The sequence below is a fragment of the Bos indicus x Bos taurus genome, chromosome 16, assembly GCF_003369695.1.
Source record: "Bos indicus x Bos taurus breed Angus x Brahman F1 hybrid chromosome 16, Bos_hybrid_MaternalHap_v2.0, whole genome shotgun sequence".
NCBI lineage: Eukaryota > Metazoa > Chordata > Mammalia > Artiodactyla > Bovidae > Bos > Bos indicus x Bos taurus.
The window spans coordinates 60,533,010-60,550,443 of NC_040091.1; the positions used below are offsets into that span (position 1 = coordinate 60,533,010).

The 17,434-nt window shown below is 38.6% G+C and overlaps 1 protein-coding gene across 4 annotated transcripts in view; it reads left to right on the top strand.

Annotated features, from left to right (window-relative positions):
* Positions 1-17,434, top strand: part of CEP350 (centrosomal protein 350) — a 162,749-nt gene that overhangs the window by 80,829 nt on the left and 64,486 nt on the right. For all 4 annotated transcript variants that reach the window (XM_027565478.1, XM_027565477.1, XM_027565480.1 and 1 more), the window contains 5 exons: positions 1,311-1,421; positions 1,882-2,022; positions 5,826-5,962; positions 6,765-6,887; positions 10,167-10,336. In XM_027565478.1, coding sequence (XP_027421279.1) covers positions 1,311-1,421; positions 1,882-2,022; positions 5,826-5,962; positions 6,765-6,887; positions 10,167-10,336 — 682 coding nt within the window. The remainder of the gene's footprint in view (positions 1-1,310; positions 1,422-1,881; positions 2,023-5,825; positions 5,963-6,764; positions 6,888-10,166; positions 10,337-17,434) is intronic.

Below are 17,434 nucleotides of genomic sequence, written 5' to 3' on the forward strand. Positions count from 1 at the left end.
TGTCGTCCCCTTCTCCTCTTGCCCCCAATCCCTCCCAGCATCAGAGTCTTTTCCAATGAGTCAACTCTTCGCATGAGGTGGCCAAAGTTCTGGAGTTTCAGCTTTAGCATCATTCCTTCCAAAGAAGTCCCAGGGCTGATCTCCTTCAGAATGGACTGGTTAGATCTCCTTGCAGTCCAAGGGACTCTCAAGAGTCTTCTCCAACACCGCAGTTTAAAAGCATCAGTTCTTCAGTGCTCAGCCTTCTTCACAGTCCAACTCTCACATCCATACATAACCACAGGAAAAACCATAGTCTTGACTAGACGAACCTTTGTTGGCAAAGTAATGTCTCTGCTTTTGAATGTGCTATCTAGGTTGGTCATAACTTTCCTTCCAAAGAGTAAGCGTCTTTTAATTTCATGGCTGCAGTCACCATCTGCAGTGATTTTGGAGCCCAGAAAAATAAAGTCTGACACGTTTCCACTGTTTCCCCATCTATTTCCCATGAAGTGATGGGACCAGATGCCATGATCTTCGTTTTCTGAATGTTGAGCTTTAAGCCAACTTTTTCACTCTCCACTTTCACTTTCATCAAGAGGCTTTTTAGTTCCTCTTCACTTTCTGCCATAAGGGTGGTGTCATCTGCATATCTGAGGTGATTAATATTTCTCCTGGCAATCTTGACTCCAGCTTGTGTTTCTTCCAGTCCAGCGTTTCTCATGAAGTACTCTGCATATAAGTTAAATAAACAGGGTGACAATATACAGCCCTGATGTACTCCTTTTCCTATTTGGAACTAGTCTGTTGTTCCATGTCCAGTTCTACTGTTGCTTCCTGACCTGCATACAAATTTCTCAAGAGGCAGATCAGGTGGTCTGGTATTCCCATCTCTTGAAGAATTTTCCACAGTTTACTGTGATCCACACAGTCAAAGGCTTTGGCATAGTCAATAAAGTAGAAATAGATGTTTTTCTGGAACTCTCTTGCTTTTTCCATGATCAGCAGATGTTGGCAATTTGGTCTCTGGTTCCTCTGCCTTTTCTAAAACCAGCTTGCACATCAGGAAGTTCACGGTTCACATATTGCTGAAGCCTGGCTTGGAGAATTTTGAGCATTACTTTACTAGCATGTGAGATGAGTGCAACTAAGTACTTTAGATAAATAATAAAGGGTTGATGTGTATGCTATTTACTCTCTTTCCTTTAGGCTCTCATGGGTTGCTTCAAAAGTTTTGTGTTAGGAAAACAGCTTTCCATTTAATATAATTTCTGCATTAAAATAGTTTAGTATCTTAGAATTAATAGTTGATCATTTCTTTATTTCTGAAGGCACAGCAACAACGCCATGAAAGAGACTTGGCCCTTTTGAAGTTGAAGGCTGAACAAGAGGCTCTGGAATGTCAGCGACAATTAGAAGAAACCCGAAGCAAAGCAGCTCAGGTAGCTTCTTTTACAAATTTCTATCCTTGAAATCACTTTAGATTTCTTTTAATTTTATAGGAGGCATAAGGAAAGATGTAAATAATAATGTTTTAGTACATTATCCCATGAGTTGATTTTATGCCATTTGACTCTAATAGCCACCTTGTGAAATTTAAGTAGTCACGTCAAGATTTATCCTCAATTTAGAGAAATGGAAATGGAAGTACATGGTAGTTACTTGTCTACAGACACATCAACTTGTAAAGAGTGGAGTTAAGACTTAAACTTCAGCAGTGATTTTAAGATTCCAGATTTTAAACTCTAAATTTTAAGACGTGAAATCCAGATAGTCAAAGTTTGGTCCCCCCCGCCTCAACAAGGCAGTTGATCCATGAAACTGATTTACATGTTAAAACTAATTTGGATAGGATGAAATTAGACATAAAGAAAGTTATCTTTCCCCCACTTTTATTAACAGGTCCATGCGGAATCATTACAGCAGGTGGTTAAGTCACAACGGGATATGACTGAAGTCCTGCAGGAAGCAACATGTAAAATAGCCACTCAGCAAACAGAGACCGCTCGCCTGACCACAAATGCAGCACGCCAGATCTGTGAGGTAAGAGCCACTGACAGCACTTTTCCTTTAGGTCTTTTTAGTCAGCCTGAGTACCTTTGGTCTTAGCAGTAGTGGGTCTCTAACATCTAGCAAATGCATGCTTTTAATAAGTGACTTTCAGTGAGGGCCATACCCTATTGAAATGAGGCATCATTTATTGTAATGTGTTGTCCAGGTCAATGATACAGGGGCAAAAGATGCAAAAGAACTCTATATTTTTTCCCCCGAGTAATCTTTTTAAAAAGATTATGTAATGTATACTAATATATATTTACAATAATGTGTGTGTATATATATTTACAATAATATGTATCCCTTTTAAGTATACAGTTTTATGATTTTTGACAAATATGTAGGTATAGGCATCTGTGTATATTTCTTATTTATTTATTTATGACTGTGCTGGGTCTTTGTTACCCTGTGTGGGCTTTTCTCTAGTTGTAGTGGGCAGGAGCTACCCCATGCGGTGCATGGGCTTTTCATTGCAGTGGCTTCTCTTGTTGCCGAGCACAGGCTCCAGGTGTGCAGGCTTCACTAGTTGTGGCACGTGGATTCAGTAGTTGTGACTCCTGGGCTGTAGAACACAGGCTCAGTAGTTGTGGCACACAGGTTTAGTTGCTCCATAGCATGTGGGATCTTCCTGGACCAAGGATCGAACCTGTGTCTCTTACATTGGCAGGCACACTCTTTACCACCGAGCCCCAGGGAAGTCCTAGGTATATTTCTTTATCATATCTTTCTATCCCTATAAACACCACCATAATCAAGAAATATCCAGCACTCTTAAAAGTTCCCTCATGCTTTGCAGTCAGTCCCCCATCTCAGTCCCACATCTGTTTGGTATGTAGATGTTTCATTGTTATCCAGAGTGATATTAGTGTCTTTTTTTTTTTCCTTAATTGTACCAAGTATAAAGCCAGAAATAGTTTTACTGCTGTCTCTGTATAGGATATCATGATCTATACTATAAAGTTTCAGTTTATTTTAGCAGTTACTATTTAGGACTGTTTGTGAAATGATTCTGTTATTAAAAAGCCATGAACCTGCTATATGCTGAGTACTTGGGGTTGTGCAAAAAAGTATAGAGTCTCTTCTCTCAAGAAATTTTAGGTTACAATTAACAAAGGTTTTAAAAACACTTAGTTTGTCAAAGCAATGATGGAATTAACACCAAATAAATAATATATGGCACTAATGGCTAAGAGTAGGGAAAATGTACTTCACATTATTGGTGAAGTTAGAAAATTCTAATTGAGTTTGCTTATTGAAGAAAGATTTAATTTTTGGTTTTAGTTAGTTCAGTCACTCAGTCATGTACAACTCTTTGAGACCCCATGGACTATAGTACACCAGGCTTCCACGTCCATTACCAGAGCTTGCTTAAACTCATGTCCATTGAGTTGGTGATGCCATCCAACCATGTCATCCTCTGTCATCCCCTTCTCCTCCCCCCTTCAATCTTTCCCAGCATTAGTTCAGTTCAGTTCAGTCACTCATTCGTGTCCGACTCTTTGCGACCCCATGAACCACAGCACGCCAGGCCTCCCTGTTCATCACTAACTCCTGGAGTCCACCCAAACCCATGTCCATTGGGTCGGTGATGCCATCCAACCATCTCATCCTCTGTTGTCGCCTTCTCCTAAGGCTGTCAATCTTTCCCAGCATCAGGGTCTTTTAAATGAGTCAGCTCTTTGCATCAGGTGGCCAAAGTACTGGAGTTTCAGCTTCAACATCAGTCCTTCCAATGAATATTCAGGATTGATTTTCTTTAGGATGGACTGGTTGGATCTCCTTGCAGTCCAAGGGACTCTCAAGAGTCTTCTCCAACACCACAGTTCAAAAGCATCAATTCTTTAGTGCTCAGCTTCCTTTACAGTCCAACTCTCACATCCATACGTGACCACTCGAAAAACCATAGCCTTGACTAGACGGACCTTTGTTGACAAAGTAATGTCTCTGCTTTTTAATATGCTGTCTAGGTTGGTCATAACTTTCATTCCAAGGAGTAAGCGTCTTTTAATTTCATGGCTGCAGTCACCATCTGCAATGATTTTGGAGCCCAGAAAAATAAAGTCAACCACTGTTTTCCCATCTATTTACCATCAGGGTCTTCTCTAATGAGTTGGTTCTTCCCATCAGGTGGCCAAAGTATTGGAGCTTCAGCATCAGTCCTTCCAGTGAATATTCAGGACTGATTTCCTTTAGATTGACTGATTTGATCTTCTTGCGGTCCAAGGGACTGTCAAGGGGCTTGTCCAAACCATCATTCAGAAGTATCAGTACTTCAGCATTCAGCCTTCTTGGTGGTTCAGCTCTCACATCCATACATGACTGCTGAAAAAACCATAGCTTAGACTAGACAGACCTTTGTCGGCAAAATAATGTATCTGCTTTTTGATATGCTGTCTAGATTTGTCATAGCTTTCCATCCAGGAGCAAGCATCTTTTAATTTCATGACTGGAGTCACCAACAGAAGTGATTTCAGAGCCCCCCAAAATAAAGTCTCTCACAGTTTCCATTGTTTCCCTGTCTATTTGCCATGAAGTGATGGGACCAGATGCCATGATCTTAGTTTCTTGAATGTTGGGTCTTAAGCCAACTTTTTCACTGTCCTCTTTCACTTTCATCAAGAGGCTCTTTAGTTCCTCTTCACTTTCCACCATAATAGTGGTGTCATCTGCATATCTGAGGTTATTAATATTTCCCCTGGCAAATTGATTTCAGCTTGTGCTTCATTCATCCCAGCATTTCACATGATGTATTCTACATAAGTTAAATAAGCAGGGTGACAGTATACAGCCTTGATGTACTCCTTTCCCAATTTAGAACCAGTCTGTTGTTCCACATCCAGTTCTAACTGTTGCTTCTTGACCTGCATATCGATTTCTCAGGGGGCAGGTCAGGTGGTCTGGTATTACCATCTCTTTAAGGATTTTCCACAGTTTATTGTGATCCAGGCTTTGGTGTAGTCAATAAAGCAGAATTAGATGTTTTTCTGGAACTCTTGGTTTTTGATGATCCAGTGGATGTTGGCAATTTGATCTCTGGTTCCTCTGCCTTTTCTAAATCCAGCTTGAACATCTGGAAGTTTTCAGTTCATGTAGTTTTGAAGCCTAGCTTGGAGAGTTGTGAGCATTACTTTGCTAGTGTGTGAGATGAGTGCCGTTGTGGGGTAGTTTGAACATTCTTTGGTATTGGCTTACTTTGGGATTGAAATGAAAACTGACCTTTTCTAGTCCTGTGGCCTCTGCTGAGTTTTCCAGATTTGCTGGTATATTGAGTGCAGCACTTTCACAGCATCATCTTTTAGGATTTGAAATTGCACAGCAGGAATTCCATCACCTCCACTAGCTTTGTTCATAGTGATGCTTCCTAAAGGCCACTTGACTTCAGGATATCTGGCTCTAGGTGAGAGATCACACCATTGTGGTTATCTGGGTCATTAAGATCTTTTTTGTATAGTTCTGTGTATTCTTGCCACCTTTTCTTAATATCTTCTGCTTCTATTTATTTTTTTTTGGTTTACTTTGGCCTATTTTAGACTTGAAGACTTTCTGCTTAGTAATTCATAGATTGTTATAGTTAGGTGAAACCTTAGAGATCCTGTGGTCTACCTCTGTTTATTTTATAAAGATGTGAAACTTCAAGAATCTAAATGACTTGCCCACAATATGTTACCCTATTATGGTAGAATTTGCTTGCTTTCAATACAGTGATCTGTCCAAGACACTCTACTCTCTCTCATTTCTTCTGTGACATTACCTTTTTGCTTCTTCTTTGCCTTCTGTCTGTTCATATTTAGATGGCGGAGTTGACTCGAACTCATATCTCAGATGCCATCACTGCTTCAGGAGCTCCCCTAGCAGCACTATATGATCACCAGCGGCAGCACGCTCCAGACTTTGTGAAACAACTAAGGACAAGAGCTGAAACAGATAGGTTAATATCCAGTCATTCAGCAAATATGTAATGAATATCTGTTATGTTCCAAGCACTGTTGTGGGTACTGAAAATATAATTATGGACATATAATCTAGTGGGGAAGAGAGACATTAATCAAATGCTCTTTTAGGTGAGTAAGCACAAATTAAGATAAGTATTACGAAAGAAAGGAACATTTGTTTTTGAGATATACAGCAAATGAGTTTGAATAACATGGAAGTCAGAGAAGATTTTCCTGAGGAAGTAAAGCTAATGGTGAGATCTAGTGGATGAAAAGGAATCAGTGATATAAAGGAGATAAGGAATAGGCAGGTCAGTGCATGCAAAGGTGGAAAAGAAAGTGAAAGAACACCAAGAAACTGGAGGCAGAGGGCGAAAGGAGAAAGGTAGGAGATGATGCAGGAGTCAGATCATGGTAGAACTTGGCAGATCCTCTGGATTTTGGAGTTTATTCTAGGAGCAATGAAAAGTCGCTAGAGAGTTTTTTAGGCAGTGCTGGGTGATGTCATTATGTCTGTGTGTATATATTTTTTATATCAGCTTTGTCTCTAGTTCATAGATTTTTTTTGTCTATTCACATTCATTGATAATTGAGGTGATTTGTGTTTATTTTGCATAGTGAATAGATATTCTTTAGTGTGTTATATACTTTTCTATGAACAAATACCTTTCTCAAATAGTTCGTAACCCGTATTTCATAATTTCTATTCAAGATTTTATCTCAATATTAAACAGTATTTAAAATCTTTCTCTTATTTGAGACTTTAAATGTTTTAATCAGTTTTTCTTTTCTTTGTAGGAAAAGTCAATCTGGTTCACTTTCTCAGAGTAAAGAAGGAACCCTTGACTCTAAGCATCAGAAATTTTCCCCTTCGTATGATAGTTATTCTGAGTCTTCAAGATACAAGAATCGTGATAGAAGGTGAAGACAGTTTGATTTAGTAAAGTTTGACAAATGGCTTAGACATTGCTTTTTTAAAATTCTTTTGTCTTATTTCTTTAAATGAAATAGTGTTTTCCCTTCTGTTCTGGCTTCCCTGATTTTTAGCCCGTTTATGAAATAGTTGTTTCATGTAATAATATAGCTACCATTCCTTGACAATCTACTGTACAAGTACTGTAAGAATTGTTTTTACTGCATTTAATCTTCACAGCAACCTTCCAAGACAGATGTTATTGTCATTTTTTAGGTAAGGGAACTAAGGATCATGGAGATGTTAAGAAACTTATCTATAATCACATAGCTAGTAGCACATCAAAAAATTGAACCATGATGTATCTGGCTTGAGAGTACACTGCTTTGCTTATATCCATATTTTTTGACATTACTGTATGTACTAATTTTTATCATTATGAAAGAAGATTGAATACTTTGTCATTGATACTTGATACTTGGTAACATCTGTAATTTTCAGTGATGGATCTGTCCTTCGATTAAAAAGTTTTAGAGGCTACTTTCCATCATTCCTAGAGATAGGATACCTATGTTATCAAAGTATACTAAAACCTCAATTTAAAATATTAAATCATGAGACTGAAAAATATGAAAATTAATGGGGGTTAAGTACCAACAGTTATTAAGTACTTTCATACTTAATAACTGTTGTGTGGAACTGTTGTGTGGAAAAAGTGTCTGGAACTATGTGACTTTCATTTAACCTTCACTGACACTTAATTTAGGCCATCACCTGAGTTCCTGCAGTGGTCTCCCAATAGGTTTTCCTGTCCTTTAACCTTTCCCTTCCTCTATTCATTAACCACATGGCAACCAGAGTGATTGTTTGAAAATTTGCAGCCGATTGGTTATTTACCTCTTTGAAACATCAGTGTTTCCTCAGAGCCGCTTAGTACAGCACGGAAGTCCCTTTGTGATTAAGCCTTTAGTCCATCTCCAGCTCTGTCACTTGGCATTTCCCCTCTTACCATATTTTACTAGTTCTAACTACTTCATTTCTCTAAGAGCCTTGCTCTCTTTGTCTCCTGTGCCATTACATGCTGTCCCTTCTTTCTAGACCCTCCCTACTCCATTTTATTTACTATAGTTTTACTTCCCCTTTAAGAATCAGTATTAGCCCCTCATCTGCTTTAGACATCCCTTCTGTGTTTACCCACAGCAATCCAAGTGTAACTATTACAGCCATTAGCAGCTTCTATATTCTTACTCCTTTACTTATTACTTGTAGACTAAACTTGGAGCTCTTTGAGGACTTCATTTTCATCACCCCCACAATGAAACCCTATACCCATTAGCAGTCAGTTTGTATGTCCCTTCTTTCCCAGCTTCTGGCAACAACTAATCTACTCTTTGTTTTCTATGGATTTTTGTCTATTTTGGATATTTCATATGAATAGCACCATTCAATAGGTGGCTCTTTGGAACTGGCTTCTTTGACTTAGCATAATGTTTTCAGAATTCATCTATCATGTATCAGTACTTTTCCTTTCTATAGCCAGATAATCTATTGCATGGATGTCCCACATTTATCCATCAGTTGATGGACTTTAGAATTTTTTTAATTTTTTTTTTTGCTCTTGTGAATGGTGCCACTGTGTACTGATTCATTCATGTACAAATTCTTGTGTGGATATATTTCATTTCTCTTGTGTATATACTTAGGAAAGGAATTGTAACTCTGTTTAACATCTTGATGATATGCCAAACTGTTTTCCAAAATAGCTGCTCTGTTTTACATTTTCACGAGGAATATAAAGATTTTCCACATCCTTACTAACACTTCTTGATAGGCTGATGAAGACTGTGTGATTCCTATATCCCTAGAGCTTAGCAATATGCCAAGTACATAGGTAGGCAGTCTACTACATGTTTTTCGAGTGAATGATTGGCACATAACTGCTAAGTAGAAGAATTGAGATTAACCGCATACCCTACTGATTGCAAAGCGCTTGTGGTCTCTTGCATTCTTTTACCTTATAGCTTTATTATACAATTTATCCTTTCAAAAACGTTTATTAAGTCAGACAAATAATTATGTAATATTCTGATAAGTACCATCATAGAAATCTGCACACACAGTATAAACACAGAAAAAGAAGTGACCAAACCCTCTTTGAGAGTAGAGAAGGGGTCTACAAACAGTTTGCAGAAATGCTACTTCAACTGAGTCTTGAATTCATTAAGCACAGAGGAAAGGTAGGGCGTGTCACAGGAGGGAAATAACTTATTCAGGGGACCTTAAAACTTGGCTCATGGTTGGCTATGTATTTATATTTAGTGAATAGATAAAGAAAGCAAAGAGGGAGGGAGGAAAATACTAAACTTTAAAACAAGTTCACTAAGCATTTGGAAACCCGAGGCTTAAAGTAAGGAGAAGAGCAGAGCTAATGATACAGACTTGAGGCTTACTCCAGATGATAGCAGTAGAAATTATAGATATGCATAAGATTGTCTAAGGAGAGTATAGAGCATAAAGGAGAAAGAAACCAAAACCCTAAGAAGCACAATCATTTTAAGAAAAGATAGAAAAATTAAAAGGAAGTGAAAGAAATACAGGAAAACTTGCTAGGGAGGTAGGGAGAGAAGCAGGGGGGAGTAGAGTCAGGGAATATAAGAAAGGAGAGCCCTTTTATCATTTAATTTTGTTATAATTTCAAGCTTACAAAAGCATTGTAAGAATAATACAAGTTTCCCAAATATCTTTCCTCCAGATTACTCTACTGTGTTAACATTTTACTATATTTGCTTAGCAAGTTTTTAAAGGAAGGAGATAAGAGATTCATATCACCTGATGTAGAAAAATAAATTATCTATTGGATGTGATAGTTAGAATTTAGGTAGAGTTTACAAGAACAGTTCCAATTAGAGCAGGTGGGAAATGAGGCAGGCTTCAATAAATTATGAGGTTGATGAAAAGTAAGGAAGTGGAAACAGCAAGTAGAAGCCCCTTTTACTAGTAGATTGATTGATTTTAAAATGAAAGGCAAAAAGGGAATGAGAGCCTGAGAATAGTGGTTCCCCATCATTACTATTTAAAAGTGAAACCTCTTCTGCTACTCATCTTTTCTAAAATAGTTTCTTCTCAGACTTAGGTCTAAGTGGCATTTTTATGTTTTATATCTTTCATTGTTTCAAATCTTGATCATAAGGCACATTTCCTTGGCCAAATAAGTTACTTTGAAATTATATCCGTATTTTGTTGCCTTAATTTTTTTTCTCATTTGTTTCCATAATATGCCTAAACAGGAGTAGTAGTGGTAGCAGCCGTCAAGAAAGTCCTTCAGTTCCATCTTCTAAGGAAAATGAGAAGAAACATCATGGTGAAAAGATGGAGAGTTCTATTGATGAACAGGTTCAGACCGCTGCTGATGATTCTTTTCGAAGTGATAGTGTACCATCTCTTCCTGATGAAAAAGGTAACTTTGTTTGCACATATATGTGTAATTACTTATGTGGGGAGGCTTCTGAGCCCTTCCAGATATTTGTGACTGAGCTAATTAGTATAGTTAGAACATGGTGATATTATAGACAGGTTTCATGTTTGATATTAAATGTGTTCAGGTAAAACTGTTTCAAATGCACCATGCCTTGATGGTGCATTTATTAGTAACATTGCTAATATTTTACATGATTGTGTGTCATGATCCTAAAGGGAGGCAAAACTAAATCTAGGAGAATGTGCATGTGAATGGAAAATATATATTCAATACTGAAAAAAACTACTTTTCTCCTATTGTAGGTATGTAACATGACCATAAGAAGGAAAATACATTATTAGACCTTTAAATTTTAAACAATATAGTAAGGATACAATTTCTTATAAATGATGATGCCATCAGATATATTAATTAGAATAAACTCATTACCTAACTCCTCCTGGATCATAAACTAAACGTGTACACCTGTCAAATCAAGAATAGTAAATAATACAGCAAAGAAAATAAAATTTGGCAACAAATGGCACCTTTAAGACATTAACTCAACAAATTAACAGCCTCATTTTTAGATATGCTCTTAAATAACTTTATTAAGCAGTGTTTTTGATCGATAGTCTAAAACTCTGTTCAAAGCAGGATGAGCTAGACAGTCTTTGGAAAGTAAGAAGAAAATATTTAAATTTATTCATCCTTTAAATATTTTTTTTGTAAATTTTGTAGTGAGTATAAAATAGGGGTGCGTGCTAAGTCGCTTCAGTGGTGTGCGACTCTTTGCGACCCTGTGGACCATACCCTGAGGGGCTCCTCTGTCCATGGGATTCTCCAGGCAAGAATACTGGAATGGGTTGCCGTTTCCTCCTCCAGGGGATCTTCCGAACCCAGGGATCAAAACCAGTGTCTCTTGCATGTCTCCTGCATTGGCAGGTGGGTTCTTTACCACTGGGAAGCCCTAATATAGGGTATAGTAGTCTATAGTTATGGCAGCCCTAGCTGATTAATACAGATGTTGGTACCTAGAAGTGAGGTGCTGCTATACTTTAAGTGTGAAAGTGGCTTTGAAACTGGATAATGAGTAAAGGATAGAACAGTTTTGAGGTTCATGCAAAAAAAAGCTCACATTGCCCTGCAGAGATTATTGGTAGGAATATATATATATATTAAAGGTGATTCTGATGGAGTCTGATAAAGGTGGAAATAAGGAACATCTTGGGCTTCCCTGATGACTCAGTGGTAAAGAACCCACCTGCCAACGTCAGAGGCGTGGGTTCGATTCCTGGGTCAGGAAGATCGCTTAGAGAAGGAAATGGCAACCCATACCAGTATTCTTGCCTGTGAAATCCCATGGACAGAGGATCCTGGCAGGCTACAGTCCATGGGGTCGCAAAAGAATTGGACACCACTTAGTGATTAAACAACAACAAGGAACATGTTACTAGAAATTGGAAGAAAGACAGTCTTTGTTATACAGTGGCAAAGAACTTAATTAAACTTGTTCTAGTGTTTGTGGAAGTTCAGTTCAGTTCAGTCACTCAATCGTGTCCGACTCTTTGCGACCCCATGGACTGCAGCACTCCAGGCCTCCCTGTCTGTCACCAACTCCCGGAGCCTACTCAAACTCATGTCCATCGAGTCAGTGATGCCATCCAACCATCTGATCCTCTGTTTCTCCTCCCGCCCTCAATCTTTCCCAGCATCAGGGTCTTTTCCAGTTAATCAGTTCTTTGCATCAGGTGGCCAAAGTATTGGAGTTTCAGCTTCAGCATCTGTCCTTCCAATGAATATTCAGGGATGATTTCCTTTAGGATTGACAGGTTTGATCTCCTTGCAGTCCAAGGGATTCTCAAGAGTCTTCCCAACACCATAGTTTAAAAGCAGCAATTCTTCGACACCCAGCTTTCTTTTTGTCCACTTTCACATCTATACATGACTAGTGAAAGAACCATAGCATTGACTAGACAGGCCTTTGGTGGTAAAGTAACGTCTCTGCTTTTAGTATGCTGCCTAGGTTGGTCACAGCTTTTCTTCCAAGAAGCAAGCATCTTTTAATTTCATGGCTGCAGTCACCATCACCATCTGCAATGATTTTGGAGCCCCCAAAAATGAAGTCTGCCATTGTTTCCACTGTTTCTGCATCTATTTGCCATGAAATAATGGGACCGGATGCCATGATCTTAGTTTTCTAAATGTTGGGTCTTAAGCCAACTTTTTCACTCTCCTCTTTCACTTTCATCAAGAGGCTTTTTAGTTCCTCTTCACTTTCTGCCATAAGGGTGGTGTCATCTGCATATCTGAGGTTATTGATATTTCTCCCGGCAATCTTGATTCCAGCTTGTAACTTCATCCAGCCTGGCATTTCTCATGATGCACTCTGCATATAAGTTAAATAAGCACCGTGACAATATATAGCCTTGACATACTCCATTCCTGAATTGGAACCAGTCTGTTGTTCCATGTCCAGTTCTAACTGTTGCTTCCTGACCTCCATACAGATTTCTCAGGAGGCAGGTCAGGTAGTCTGGTATTCCCATCTCTTTTAAGGATTTTCCACAGTTTGTTGTGATCCACACAGTCGAAGGCTTTGGCATAGTCAATAAAGCAGATGTTTTTCTGGAACTCTGTTGGTTTTTTGATGATCCAGTGGATGCTGGCAATTTGATCTCTGGTTCCTCTGCCTTTCCTAAATCCAGCTTGAACATCTGGAATTTCATGGTTCACGTACTGCTGAAGCCTGGCTTGGAGAATTTTGAGCATTACTTTGCTGGTGTGTGAGATGAGTGCAATTGTGCGGTAGTTTGAACATTGTTTGACATTGGCTTACTTTGGGATTGGAATGAAAACTGACCTTTTCCAGTCCTGTGGCCACTGCTGAGTTTTCCAGATTTGCTAGTATATTGAGTGCAGCACTTTCACAGCATCATCTTTTAGGCTTTGAAATAGCTCCATCACCTCTGCTAGTTTTGTTCTTAGTTTTGCTTCCTAAGGCCCACTTGACTTCACATTCCAGGTTGTCTGACTGTAGGTGAGTGATCACACCATCGTGGTTATCTGAGTCATGAAGATCTTTTTTGTATAGTTCTATTGTGTATTCTTGCCACCTCTTCTTAGTATCTTCTGCTTCTGTTAGGTCCATACTGTTTCTGTCCTTTATTATGCCCATCTTTGCATGAAATGTTCCCTTGGAATCTCTAATTTTCTTTAAGAGATCTCTATCTAGTCTTTTCCTTTTTGTTGTTTTCCTCAATTTCTTTGCATTGATAGTTGAGCAAGGCTTTCTTATCTCTCCTTGCTATTGTTTGGAACTCTGCATTCAAATGGGTATATCTTTCCTTTTCTCCTTTGCCTTTAGCTTCTCTTCTTTTCTCAGCTATTTGTAAGGCCTCATCTGACAACCATTTGCCTTTTTGCTTTTTTTTTTTTTTTTACTTTTTCACTCTCCTCTTTCAGTTTCATCAAGAGGCTCTTTAGTTCTTCACTTTCTGCCATAAAGGTGGTGTCATTTGTATATCTGAGGTTATTGATATTTCTCCCAGCGATCTTGATTCCAGTTTGTAATTCATCCATTACAGCATTTCTTATGATGTACTCTGCATATAAGGTAAATAAGCATGGTGACAATATACAGCCTTGACATACTCCTTTCCTGATTTGGAACCAGTCTGTTATCCCATGTCCAGTTCTACCTACATACAGGTTTCTCAGGAGGCAGGTCAGGTGGTCTGGTATTCCCATCTCTTTCAGAATTTTCCACAGTTTGTTGTGATCTGCACAGTCAAAGGCTTTGGCATAATCAATAAAGCAGAAGTAGATGTATTTTCTGGAACTCTCTTGCTTTTTCAATGTCCAATGGATGTTGGCAATTTGATCTCTGGTTCCTCTGCCTTCTCTAAATCCAGCTTGAACATCTGGAAGTTCACAGTTCATGTACTGTTCAAGCCTGGCTTGGAGAATTTTGAACATTACTTTGCTAGCGTGTGAGATGAGTGCATTGTGCAGTAGTTTCAGCATTTTTTGGCATTGCCTTTCTTTGGGATTGGAATGAAAACTGACCTTTTCTAGTCCTGTGGCCGCTGCTTAGTTTTCCCAGTTTGCTGGCATATTGAGTGCAGCACTTTCACAGCATCACCTTTTAGAATTTGAAATTGCTCAAGTGGAATTCCATCACCTCCACTAGCTTTGTTCATAGTGATGCTTCCTAAGGCCCACTTGACTTCGCATTCCAGGATGTCTGGCTCTAGGTGAGTGATCACACCATCATCATTATCTGGGTGGTGAAGATCTTTCTTGTATAGTACTTGCATTTCTTCTTCTTCGGATGGTCTTGATCCCTGTCTCCTGTACAGTGTCACGAACCTCTGTCCATAGTTCTTCTGACACTCTATCAGATCTAATCCTTTGAATCTATTTGTCACTTCCACTGTATAATCATAAGGGATTTGATTTAGGTCATACCTGAATGGTCTATTGGTTTTACCTACTTTCTTCAATTTAAGTTTGAATTTGGCAATAAGGAACTCATGATCTGAGCCACAGTCAGCTCCCGGTCTTGTTTTTGCTGACTGTATAGAGCTTCTCCGTCTTTGGCTGCAAAGAATATAATCAATCTGTTTTTGGTATTGACCATCTGGTGATGTTCATGTGTAGAGTTTTGTCTTGTGCTGTTGGAAGAGGGTGGTTGCTATGACCAGTGCGTTCTCTTGGCAAAACTCTGTTAGCCTTTGACCTGCCTCATTTTGTACTCCAAGGCCAAATTTGCCTGTTACTCCAGGTAGCTCTTGACTTCCTACTTCTGCATTCCAGTCCCCTATAATGAAGATGACATCTTTTTTTGGGTGTTAGTTCTAGAAGGTCTTGTAGGTCTTCATAGAACCATTCAGCTTCAGCTTCTTCAGCATTACTGGTTGGGACATAGACTTGGATTACTGTTGTATTGGATGGTTTGCCTTGGAAATGAGCAGACATCATTCTGTCGTTTTTGAGATTGCATCCAAGTACTGGATTTTGGACTCTCCTGTTGACCATGATAGCTACTCCATTTCTTCTAAGGGATTCTTGCCCGCAGTAGTAGATACAATGGTCATCTGAGTTAAATTTCACCCATTCCAGTTCATTTTAGTTCAGTGATTCCTAAAATGCCAATGTTCACTCTTGCCATCTCCTGTTTGACCACTTTTAATTTGTCCTGATTCATGGACCTGACATTCCAGGTTCCTATGGAATATTGCTCTTCACAGCATTGGACTTTACTTCCATCACTAGTCACATCCACAACTGTGTGGTGGTGTTGCTTTGGCTCCATTTCTTCACTCTTTCTGGAGTTATTTCTCCACTCTTCTCCAGTAGCATATTGGGCACCTACCGACCTGAGGAGTTCATCTTTCAGTGTCATACATATTTGTCTTTTCATACTGTTCATGGGGTTCTCAAGGTAAGAATACTGAGGTGGTTTGCCATTCCCTTCTCCAGTAGGCCATGTTTTGTTGAAAGTGGAAATTAAAAGTGATGACCCTGGATATTTAGCTGAGGAGATTTCTAAGCAAAACATTGAAGGCCTGGCCTAGTTTCTTCTTACAGCTTATAGTAAAATGTGAAAGAAGAAATAAATTGAAGGAATTATTAAGCAAAAAGGAACCGGAATTTGAAGATTTGGAAAATTCTCAGCCTGTGCATGTTGTAAAAAAAAGGAGAAAGCGAGTTCTGGAGAGAACACTAAGGGCACAAGTAGACAGTTACTTCATAAGAAACCGCCCGTGGATTTAATCAGCCACCTCAGCATGTTCAGCTGAAGCCAGGAGTACACATGGGATTATATGAGCAGAGACACAACCAGTTTGGATTAAAGGGCAAGAGACAGGATGAAAAAGGAAAGCTTTCAGACTTCTGGGATTCTGTGGGATGAGACATTAGAGCTATCCAACAGTGAACATGCCTATAGAAGATTAAGGTGGCTAGAATTGATGGGGCAACCAAGATCCAAAGAAATTAAAACTTTGAAAAACTAATATGAGGAAGAAAAAAAGAAAAAATCTAAGTCACTTTGGTTTGGCAATGATTTGTTAAATATAACACCAAAAGTACAATCCATGAAGGAAGAAATTGACAAGATGTACTTTATTAAAATTTTTAAAATTCTGCTCTATGAGAGAGATTATTAAGATAATGAAAAATTACAGACTATTAAAAAATATTTGTACAAAAACACATATTGGATAATAGACTTATATCCAGAGTACATAAAAGACTCTTAAAACTCAACAGGAAAATCAGCAACCCAGTTAAAAAATATGCAGAGATCTAAACAGATACTTCATTGAAGAAAACATACAGATGAAAATTAAAATCTCAGTGAGATAGTGTAACTTGCTTATCAGAGTGACTGAAATCCAAAATAACAACAAATTGGTGGCAAGGATCCTGGGCACCAGGAACGTGAATTGATCACAGATGAGAATGTAAAATGGCATGGTGCCTCGGGATGACATATTCACAGTATTTAATAATGACCCAGTAGTCATATGCCTAGGTATTTACCTAGTGATCTGAAAGCTTAAGTCCACACAAAAATCTATATGTTTAATGTTTATGGCATCGTTATTCACAATTGCTAAAAAACTGGAAGTAATCAAGATGTCTCATGGGGGGAATGGATAAACAAACTGCTAAATCTAGGCAGTAGAATACTGTTCAGCAAGGAACAATTTAATTCATGGACCAACACGAATCAATTTTAAGTGAATTTTACTGAGTGCAGTTAGCAAGCCCCCAAATCATATATATTGTATGATTCCATTTATATGACATTCTGGAAAAGGCCAAACTATAGGGGTGGAAAACAGATTAATATTTCCCAGGTATCAAGTGGAAGACAAAGTGTTAGACTGCAAAGAGATGCACAGAAGAACTTTTAGTGTGAAACAGCTGTTACGTAATAAAGTATTGTGTGTTCAGCATGTACTGTCTGATGTGCATTTGTCAAAACCCTAAAACTGTACATTACAAAGAGTAAGCTGTAACATATGCAAACTAAAGATACACACACCAACCAGGATGTTGGAATGGGGAGGTCCCAGGATGCAATGT